The following is a 10939-nucleotide window of genomic DNA, read 5'->3' as shown; positions in this document are numbered from 1 at the left end:
ATCCCCCGCCAATGGGCCAATTTATTACGGCAGGCCTAACAATGGTGGCTATCCTTACGCGACCGCTCCGCCTCCGATTAATAGCGCTTAAAGGTGAGCCACATGTCGAGACGAACCAAAAGGAGAAAGGGTGAAGGCGACATCACTTGTTTAAGGTTCTTGGCTTGAAAACAAGCTACTCGAAAGTCTGTATGGATATGGCGCACAACGTAGAACCAAACGAAATAGTCCAGCAGGACTAGCCAATACAGCAATAGAGAAGTGTAGTTTCTGAAGCTATACGATGCTTTTGCGTTGCTCCAAAAATGGGGAAGCTTACAAAAAAGTAGACGTCTACAATGAAATTATTAATAGAGCAGTATGCAAGCGCTTATGGTTTATCGGGCGACAACGCTTCTTTGCTTTCTTCATGCTCGCTGTCATCTCCTCTTAGTTTCCCGAACAAGTGAGGTCTGCTCGAACAGGTTCACAGACGGTGCATTAAATTTTTAATTGTACCAGGCAACAACGTTTGGATTTCACTGTGTTTTACAAAGCAATGCTAGAAAAAACTAATTAAAAGCACTCAGCTTTTTTTATTCCTTTGAGCTCCATTGCAGCCCAACAGAGTTGTTTAAGCAAGATTAGCCCTGACTACTCCTATAGAAGTAAAATGGAGAACTAGGATGCTATGCTATGGCTGGGAGGACTGCAGGAAGAGGTGGACACTTGATTAACAGTGCGGCTTGGTAGTCCACATAATGCACAACCTCAATTTATCAAATTAAATGAAATAAAGGATGCCAAAATTGGCTAGTTTCATGCTAATGGGTCTCCGCCGACGGATTTGCCTTTGCAGGAAATCTCGTATGCAGTGCTGCTACTGGGCGGGGGGGGGGGGCTGGCGACCGACATAAACTCAAAAATAATTTTGAATTTATAATGATAATCTTCAGAGTTAGTGCCAAAAAAATCGATATTATCTAGCCTTCATCTTGAAGGGCAAGATGCATCGAAAATTAAAAAATTTGAGAGCAATTGCTGACATTCTTTATAAAATAATGATAATGAAGGCCCGAAAATGAGTATATGTAAGACGTGTGGATTGACATGCTTACAATGAAATAGGTGGTAGCTGTTGGTGTGTAGACTTACACCTACCGTATTAACCCTTTAACCCTTGTGAATATCTGTGAAGCGAAATAAATGTTCAAGTTTTTAAAGCAGCCATATTGGGTGACTTGTCCGGTTTGTGCCAGCTGATGGTCTTATCCTCTACGCATGAGTGGTCAACCTGCCACTTTGCTAGTCGCGTCGGCTGACTGAATGCCATACGGTGTCCGGATTTCCTACACTAAAAATGTTCGAATGTGGCACGCAATGCAGACGACCACATTGTTTGCCATTTGAGCTAGAACTCTATTCCTCGCACATCTCCCAACTGGTAATCAGTCCCTAACGCTGTCAGTCACGGGCCAAGAACGGGTCCGCACTCTTACAAGACGCTACCGTGCTTATGGTAGAGAATGCAAACCGGGTGGTAACGCAGGTGAGACGAACTTGGACTGGGAATCGAGGCTTTAGTTGCGCACCGAAAATCATCGCCGCAGACTGTGCTCATTTTCAAATTTGCTTAGCAGTAACTACTCCAGCGAGGTAGTTCTCCTTCAACGTTTTTCTTCAGTCCAAGTCAAGTCTTCTTTGTCCAGTTCCCCAGTCTCTTTGTCCAGGATGAACCTTACCAAGATTATTGCCCACCTTGCTGTGATTGCGACCGCAATGGGATCGCTCGCGGAAGCAGGTAACATCGCTCAACAGGCCCAGCAAAACATCTCGAACGCTGACACCTACACGAAGACGTCTGGAGCACCCTCGACCAAACCAGCCAATGTTGTCCTGACCCCATGCCCTGAAAAAACTACCCCCTCTACGACTCCGGCTGTCACTCCTGCACCGACGACACTTTCGCCCCAGCCTGTCACTCCCGCGCCTACTACAGCGAGAGATGTCGATCAAGGAAAGGGAGATAACGCCGACCAAAATAACTCGCACGATAAGGGATCGGCCAACAGCGGAGGGTCGGGTGGCGAATCTGGCGGCACAGACGGTGGTGTACAGTCCGGTGCCAACGGCAAAGGTAATGGCGGGATCTCCGGATCTGCTCAAGGCCACGGTTCTGCAAACGGTGGCGTTCGCAATGGTGCTAGCGGAGGCGTGTCTGGGGGCGTGGGCGGTGGTGCCAACGGCGGCATCGGAGGAGGCGTGTTTGGTGGAGCCCAAGGCGGTGTTGGCGGCGGAGTGAGCGGCGGCATCGGAGGCGGCATCGGAGGCGGCGTGTCTGGCGGTGCAAGCGGTGGCGTTCGCGGTGGTGCTAGGCGAGGCGTGTCTGGAGGCGTGGGCGGTGGTGCCAACGGCGGCATCGGAGGAGGCGTGTTTGGTGGAGCCCAAGGCGGTGTTGGCGGCGGAGTGAGCGGCGGCATCGGAGGCGGCATCGGCGGCGGAGGGTCTGGCGGTGCAAGCGGTGGCGTTCGCGGTGGTACTAGCGGCGGCGTGTCTGGGGGCGTGGGCGGTGGTGCCAACGGCGGCATCGGAGGAGGCGTGTCTGGTGGAGCCCAAGGCGGTGTTGGCGGCGGAGTGAGCGGCGGCATCGGCGGCCGCATCGGAGGCGGCGTGTCTGGCGGTGCAAGCGGTGGCGTTCGCGGTGGTGCTAGCGGAGGCGTGTCTGGGGGCGTGGGCGGTGGTGCCAACGGCGGCATCGGAGGAGGCGTGTTTGGTGGAGCCCAAGGCGGTGTTGGCGGCGGAGTGAGCGGCGGCATCGGAGGCGGCGTGTCTGGCGGTGCAAGCGGTGGCGTTCGCGGTGGTGCTAGCGGAGGCGTGTCTGGAGGCGTGTCTGGAGGCGTGGGCGGTGGTGCCAACGGCGGCATCGGAGGCGGCGTGTCTGGCGGTGCAAGCGGTGGCGTTCGCGGTGGTGCTAGCGGCGGCGTGTCTGGCGGTGCTGGTGCTCATGGTTGGACTTGGTGAAGAGTATAACATCGCATCCGTTGCTAGTGGATTTGGTGCCGAACACAACTAAGGCCATACTTTCGGATCAAGTTGTCTTCATCGGCTAGTACCGCCCGACGTAATGACCTAGCTGTGCTACTCAATTCTTGTTCATAAAGGAGATATTAAACGTAATACATCTTCAGTTAGTTGCGCTTAAAATCAATAGTATGTGTTTTTTCTTTTAGCGGGATACTACCGACTCCACGTTTGATTTGGCAGGTATCAGTCTGCTCCCAAGCTTGGACCTGATTAGATGCGGAGTTGATATTGTCCGGCACGCGTGACGTAGCGGACCCACTTGGTCGTCGGGTAAGAGCTTTTCTCAAATACTTTGAGGAACCGCACGTGTAGTCCTGACGACGTGAACATTGGCACCTGGAACTCAATCTGAATTGGTGGACGCGACCACAGCTTTTCCTTTGTGCCCTTCAGCATCTCCACTTCAGCGTCCAGCATCCGCTCCAATTTGCCTTGGAATTTGCGGATACGCCACACGATCGCATGGTTTTCTGGTTCGTGCTTGGCTCTGCCGATGGGAGCATTGATCTTAGCTCGAGCTGTATTCGGTGGCGTCTACGCGAGAGGACAATAAAGACTGGTGAGCATACTCTTTCTTAGATCCATACTAGCACAGGTGCTTACCGGTATTTTGATAACGACATTGGTAGCAAACAACCGCGGACTGAAGAGTGAGGCCAGCTTCAGTGTGACAGAGAGACGAGTGGTGCCTTGCTCCTGATAAGCGGGCATGATCTTGAAAGGGAGGTTGATATTCTCCGTCACACGGTACTTCATAAGCTCGAACTCTCCATCCGGAGGGATGAACGTGATGGTTCGATCGGCATCAAATTTGCCTAGACGCACACAGCGGTGGAACGTGCAATCGTCGATCTCGACTTCACGCGAGCCGCGCTTCTGACCAGCTACCTTAGCGGATGGAGCGTCTCCCTTCTGCATCGTGAGCTTATCGTTCAGTCCGAGCTTGCACTCTGGCATGCCCGTGAGCAGCGTCTTCATGACCACCTGACCTGCCACTTCGTTGCGCAGCACTGTACCGTTGGAAGACATGAGCAAGTTCACGCTCTCAAAGACATCAAGGTACACCTCGTTTCTCTTGTAGCGGATCCCTTCACGACGCCAGTCGATGGCACCTGTGATCTGCGATGTCAACTGAGAAGGTGGGGCCCCACCAGGGTTCTCAGGGGTCTACAAAAACGAATAGGAAACGACCATGGACTTAGATGCATGGTAAGAGTAAGAGGGGTATAACGGACTAGACGCACGGCGAGGGACGATCCAAGGTTGATGAACAGCTTGAGCACGTCGCTGGAGCAATTCTGAGGGTAACCGTGGTCCATGGTCTCGTCCAGCAGCTCGTACACAAGCGTGAAGTTGTCTCGGATGGTCTCTTCATTGTATTTTTTGCCGAAATATTCTTTGAAGATGATGTTGAGCTGGTAAAGAAACTGGAAGACCAAGGCGGCGTTGATGTTGGCGCGAGAGACAGCCACCAGGTACAAGTTCTCGTGGCGGGTGTACAGGAACGAGCACCCATCGATGACCTTGACAGGCGGGAGCGTACCCGTCTCTTTGGCAGCGATCACCTGCAGTCGGAAATTGTCGGCCGCGCGTCGGCTCACGTCGTCACGGTAAAAACGGTTGAGCACTACCTCACCCTTCTGGCTGATGAGGAACAGAGCACTGATCATGGCGGACGACTTGGTATACTAAATCGACGAATTAGGCGTTGAGAGTGGAGAGCTTATCTACTGCACGCTGCGCTTCCAGGACTGATGCGACTGGTCAAGAAGAGAAACCCCGTGCCAAGGATGCACACGTAACGACCGCATTGCAGCGCGTCGCTTCCCATTAAATACTCAAGTCTCGAAAGTATTTTTACATACGCTGAGAATTTTAGGAACAAACAGGAAAAAATGATTTCTAAGAAAAAAGAAAAGGACACGACTCATGTGGAAGGGAAGCTTCATATGTCTACCACCCAACACCTCAACCACTTAGATAGCCTACGCGTTTCATCTCTGCCATGCTGTTGGTTTGGTAAGCGCCGAGGAATCGGATCCAAAAACTGAGCCTCTTCAATCGCTTACAAAAAATAGTTCTTGTATGGAATAAGAGTTTTTTGTGTGTGGATCTGAGTACGCAGAGTAAACCCATTTAAAAAGAAGAATGGGTAGGATCAGATTAGAATTGCTGAAAAGTCTCCAAAATGTTTGGGTGTTCCAGAAAAAAAACGTGTTTTCCAGATTTCAGAAGCAGAAAAACAAATGCTTTTTCAGAAGCGAAAAAGAAAATTGCTTTGAAACATCAACTCTGTGCTGACACATGTACAGCTGCGCGTCATCATCAAGCCATTCGGTGGTGTTTGTTGACGCCAATTTCCGGTGGCGCTATCCAACTACGTCAGAGGGTCCTCCACCACTCTCCAATTCGCAGTCCTATACGCCACCATGACTGACAACAGCTCCAACTACAAGAAGTACCTAGACGTGTCCAATGCGCCGCCCGTGTACACATCGGCCGAGGAGCTGAACGCGTACTTCGGCCAGTTCGGCGGCTGCTTCGTGGCCGAGACGCTCATCCAGGCGCACCACAACCTCATCGACGAGTACGTCAAGGCCACACAGGACCCGGCCTTCCGCGAAGAGCTGGAGCATCTGGGCCGCGACTATATCGGCCGCCCTACGCCTCTGTACCATGCCAAGCGTCTGACGGCGCACGCCAGGGGCGCGCAGATCTGGCTCAAGCGCGAGGATCTGGCGCACACGGGCGCACACAAAATTAACAACGCGCTTGGACAGGCTGTGCTGGCCAAGCGTCTTGGTAAGACCCGCATCATCGCCGAGACTGGCGCTGGCCAGCATGGTGTAGCCACGGCCACGGCTTGCGCTCTACTGGGTCTCGATTGCGTGGTCTACATGGGCTACGTGGACACGCAGCGCCAGTCACTAAACGTCTTCCGCATGAAGATGTTGGGCGCCAAGGTTATTGCCGTCAAGAGCGGCTCCCAGACGCTTAAGGACGCCGTAAACGAAGCTATTCGCGACTGGGTAACTAATGTGGACAACACGCACTACATTATCGGCTCGGCCATCGGGCCACACCCGTTCCCGACTATTGTGCGTGATTTCCAGGCGATCATTGGCCGCGAGATTAAGGCCCAGCTACAAGAAGAGATTGGCCGTCTGCCAGATGCCATTGTGGCTTGTGTGGGTGGCGGTAGCAATGCTATCGGTATGTTCCACCCGTTTGTTAAGGACAACAAGGTGGCCATTTACGGCGTTGAGGCTGGCGGTGACGGCGTGGACACTCCTCGTCACTCGTCTACACTCCTAGGCGGCCGGCCAGGCGTGTTGCACGGTACCAAGACTTACATCATGCAGGATCCTGCTGGTCAAGTCATGGAGACCCACTCCGTGTCTGCTGGTCTGGATTACGCCGGTGTCGGCCCGGAGCACGCGTTCCTGAAGGACTCTGGCCGTGCCAAGTACGTCAGCGTGACGGACAAGGAGGCACTGGAGGCCTTTCAGCTCATCTCTCTACACGAAGGAATCATCCCGGCACTGGAGAGTGCGCACGCAGTACACTACGGCGTCCAGCTTGCCTCCACCCTGTCATCCGACCAGGTGGTCGTCATCAACGTTAGTGGCCGAGGCGATAAGGACATGCTGCAAGTGGCCAAGGAACTTGGCGTCAACCTGAACGACGATCTCACTGACAATTAGAGAGAGAGAAGAAGAGCTAAATATGATTTTCTCGGTGGGTGTTTTTTATTGTTAAAAATGTGTCGGACTTGTGTTTTATTCCCTTCCACGTGCTGCCTCTAGCGATAACGTCTGGGTGTGCTAGGCGATGCGTTGACGCCGTTCGAGTCGTCGTCGTCGAGATAGTCTGGAATGGGTTCGTATCCGTCCTTGGAGTTCTCTGCGTCGTCCGAGCTCTTGCCCCAGAGCGTGTAGAGTAAAAAGTATAACACGAAGATCTCCACGAGATGTTTAGAGGCCACAAAGAGCCACCACCACTTGGACTCGAGATACGCTCCAGCTCGATGGAAATGCGCGAGACTCACGATCGAGTAGATGAGGAAGACGCAATTGGACACGAGGAAGAAGGCGCAGATGGACGTGGCCCAGTTAACCGCCTTGATCCGGTCGGTTGTGTCGATCTGGCTGACCTCAAGGAAGGCCTGTAGTACCGTTTTCATCCTAAATGAGTACACAAGCACCGCTGCAAGTGACCCAATCGACAATAGACACATGACGACGTCGTCGTAGATCATGAGCCAGTACGAGTCTTCTTTCTTGGCTGCAAATACTATGAAGCCCAAGGCTTGGATCGCTACTATGGCGCCAAATACGAAGAAGAAGAGGCGTAGAGGATGCGAACGCACACTCTCGTGTGTGAAGAGGCGACGTAGCATGTCTGCCCAGAAGACGACGATGAGCACAAAGACGCTGTAGAGCAGGAAGGAGCCCAGCAGCTCGACTGCTTCCGCCAATAGGAACTGGACGGAGCCCTCGTCGCCCATCATGATCCGTGGTGGCTCTACCAGTACCGACTGCACACCGTAGGGCGTGGCGAACCATAATACGCGGGTGAGCGAAGCCAGTCCCATGAGTAAATAGAAGCCGAGAGTGGCGGCCTGACGCGTGGGCGATTGCGCGTGCATGGCGAAGGCCCAGAAGGCGAAGAAGCAGGCACCGCCATATGCTAGTGCTAGCACCGTATCCACTTGACGATAGCGAAACTCGAGGTGGATTAACGGCACTGATACGCATGTGACATGGTCGAAAGTCCGGCGATAGGAGATGACGGATAACAAAGCAATAAGCGTAAGAATCTAGGTGAAATAACTAGGAATAAATAGAGGAAGAGAAGATCTACAAGTTATAATGAGGGAACGCACCATGTGTGCCGTCTAGAGGCAACCCCGGCTCGCTAGTGTCCGCCATGAAGCGTGCAGTGAATGTATCTGCTTCTGAGTCCGTTCGAAAGTGGCCTGCACATCAAAATGGAGTACAAACACAAGAAATAATTTTGTGAGTTTTAGTCTAAATTTCGACTGCATTCAAAATATAGCAGACGTTTGCGTATAGCAAGGGAAAATAGAGGTCTTTAGGCTAACCCACTTTGTCGGACATATGGCTTTGCCACAAGTTCGACAGTGTGAGTTTCAACAGCTATTTTAAGAGAACCGAGAGGCTGTTCATTGCTGGTAGTCTGATTTTAGTTTGCAACAGTAAGAATTTAGCTCAAATGGGTGTGTTTCGGTTCGAGGAGAAGACCGACAAAGTGTTGATGAAGGTCCTCAAAGAAGTTAAGCCATACAGCGCCAAGTATGGTCAAACTGGCAACGCTTGGGAGCTTGTTGCCAGGCGGGTCTCGGAAGCAGAGGGCCTCACCGAGCAGCTCAACACCAAGCAAGTTCAAGACCGCATCCGCACACTCAGGGAGAACTGGAAGAAAGGAGAGCTTAAATCCGCCATCGGTAGCGGCATTCAAGAATCGCTAGACGCTGCCAATGAATTGAGTGAGTACGAAACTTTGCCAGGACTAATAAATGAATATGTGCTTCTAGAAAAAGAATATTTCGAGAAGCGAGCTGCTGTATCGGCAAAGAAAAAAGCGAAAGACGCATGCCTGGATATTTGCGCTTCAGAAATTATCGCGCAGAGCAACACACGCAGAGCTGAGCGCTCGGGGGTCAGCGATGACACGGTATTTCTTGTGTCTGGCAGCGACATGGCTTCAAACACGAATGCCTCTATATCTGCGACGTCTACTCCAGCAAAAGCAACCTCCGCATCCACAGCATCCACACCCATAACGTCTACTCCAGCAAAGAACTCTGGCAAAAAGAGAATGAACGCATTTGTAGCTGAGACTGAACGCTTAGAAAAGCGAGCTAAGGAAGCTGCCGACATGCAAAATTTGCAGTTTGAAGCAAAAATGAAGTGGCAAAAGCAGCAGCACGACGATTTAATGGCCCTACAACGGACTAAGGAGAAAGCGAGATCGGAAACGGAGAAACAGAACCGCGAGCTGATCTTGCAATGCGCAAAGCTTTTTAGCGATGCGTTGAGCAAGAAGTAAGATGCTCAAAGTGCTTCGGTATTTGACAAAGATATATTGGCCTTATATTAAATTTACTTGCAGTGCTTATCCAATCTGTGTTGTTAACAAATAATTATTTAAAAATTTTACTGCAAGTACTCTTCTAAGCTAGGTGGATTAACTCCGAAATAGTCACTTACAGTGTTTCCTCCCCTCAAACATGTAATACAGTTTGTCAGAAACACACCGACTCGATACATTTGACCGATTGGTTGTGTCCCTGTTCGAGCCTTCCGCTTGATGTCAAGAGCGGACCAATAGTTACAAACTTGGCCATAAGACCACTCCACCGATATACGTACCTTAGTCATGCTGGCGTTGACTAATTTCTCATCAGCAGTGAGAGTAGCCCCTCCAAACGGACAGCACAATACATCGTCACGTCCATAAGCATGGTCTCCAAAAATCCGATAATGTATAAATCTTTCATCGCTGCGAATCTTCTCGGAGAGCTTTGAGTGGCGATATAAAGTTATGTCGTGGTTTCTTCCGGGAAAGGGGCCATAAAGATGAGAAATTAATCCGTCAGGCGTGGTCAACGACTGGAATTTTAGGCCGTGCTTTCTGCGATGACCATTATACACCGCTTGTTGACTCATGAGAAAGCCGTCCCGATCGATGTTGCGGGGCCCTGGCCTGCAGATACCCCGGAGTGTTCCATCAATAAAACTCCACACGTTCGAAACATGTGCGCCTTTTTTGAAAACGGCCTCTGCATACTCCTCCAAATGCATGGCTGCATATTCGTGATTAAATGCGATTAACGCAGAGTACTTTGTGTCCAAGTAGCTAATCATGTACATGAAGATATTTGACAGTCCACTAGCCGATCGTCCGCCAAAAAGTGGACTCATATCCACCCAGCGCGTCGGAATTGCTAGTTTGTACAACATCACACACAAGGCTTCAATTCCAGTTGCTGCTGTTCCTTCAGTGGTGCTAACACCCTCGAGCTTAAAAGCGATAACCAAAGTAATAAGCTGGTCCTTTGAAAAGCGAAATTTCTGCATACAGTCTTCCGATGACAACGCATTGAAGTTGAACGGCACGCAGGGAGGCTTTTCAACGTCATCGGGAATGACTGACTCCAAGTACGCTCGAAGTATGGCGGCTTCATTAAAGCATCCAAGCTCAATAGCATGCTGCCAGCGCCGAAGAAGAAATGCATTTTTTTGGTGTCGTGGTACGCCTTTCGTGAGGTTCCGGGTGAAGTGAGCGAAGTCAGAATCAGACACTTGTAGGTTCATGATACTTGGAAGCGTGTAGCCCTTACTGGTTGTCAAAGACGTCGTTGGAGTAGAAAGAAGAAGTTTGCTGTGCCATTCGACTGCGTGCCATTTGACCGTCGGTGTATGATCTCTCCCGCTCAGTTTTACAGGACAGAAACCTTTATTTAGCTCTTTTACAGAAGCGTAAAATGTAATCCACAAAGCGTAATTTCCTTTCAAATTTGCGGGGATCTACGAGCTCACACGGTCGGTTTACCGTATGATTTTCAGCGTTTAGGTCTTGACAAACCGACAAAAGCAGAGTTGTGGTTTCTTCTAAAGACCTCTAATGATTCTTAATAATAGACGGACTCTGGCAGGCATTAGCAAAATGATATCCATTTTGACAGTCTTAACGGTACAACGCCTTTGTATTGGTCTCATCTGTAAACGGAAGACGCGTATTGATCACCATTGTTTTTTGTCATAACATTTTGCTAAGAATATATAAAGAAGTACTCCGACTGTACTGGTAATAAAGCCCGACATTCTCTAGGAAACGTCGAAAGCTTCTC

General features: G+C 50.8%; 4 protein-coding genes across 4 annotated transcripts; 2 read left to right on the top strand and 2 right to left on the bottom strand.

The window, feature by feature from the left end:
* Positions 1-1710: 1710 nt before the first annotated feature.
* PITG_05807 (uncharacterized protein) lies at positions 1711-3000 on the top strand (the record flags this gene model as incomplete). Its single annotated transcript, XM_002998006.1, has 1 exon — positions 1711-3000. The coding sequence occupies one exon, from the start codon at positions 1711-1713 to the stop codon at positions 2998-3000; it is 1290 nt and encodes a 429-aa protein (XP_002998052.1).
* PITG_05806 (AP-2 complex subunit mu) lies at positions 2644-4791 on the bottom strand (the record flags this gene model as incomplete). The annotated part of the gene is made up of 3 exons (XM_002998005.1): positions 2644-3597; positions 3667-4230; positions 4308-4791. The coding sequence occupies 3 exons, from the start codon at positions 4731-4733 to the stop codon at positions 3274-3276; spliced, it is 1314 nt and encodes a 437-aa protein (XP_002998051.1).
* Positions 4792-5473: 682 nt separating this feature from the next.
* On the top strand, positions 5474-6811 carry PITG_05805 (tryptophan synthase; the record flags this gene model as incomplete). Its single annotated transcript, XM_002998004.1, has 1 exon — positions 5474-6811. One exon carries the CDS (start codon positions 5493-5495, stop codon positions 6765-6767), a length of 1275 nt encoding a protein of 424 aa, XP_002998050.1.
* A 54-nt stretch (positions 6812-6865) lies between these two features.
* PITG_05804 (uncharacterized protein) lies at positions 6866-7994 on the bottom strand (the record flags this gene model as incomplete). Its single annotated transcript, XM_002998003.1, has 2 exons — positions 6866-7809; positions 7949-7994. The coding sequence occupies 2 exons, from the start codon at positions 7992-7994 to the stop codon at positions 6866-6868; spliced, it is 990 nt and encodes a 329-aa protein (XP_002998049.1).
* Positions 7995-10939: the final 2945 nt, after the last annotated feature.

This window comes from Phytophthora infestans, genomic scaffold (assembly GCF_000142945.1).
Source record: "Phytophthora infestans T30-4 supercont1.9 genomic scaffold, whole genome shotgun sequence".
NCBI lineage: Eukaryota > Oomycota > Peronosporomycetes > Peronosporales > Peronosporaceae > Phytophthora > Phytophthora infestans.
Note: the sequence above shows the minus strand (reverse complement) of the source record. Positions and strands in the feature narration are given on the sequence as shown.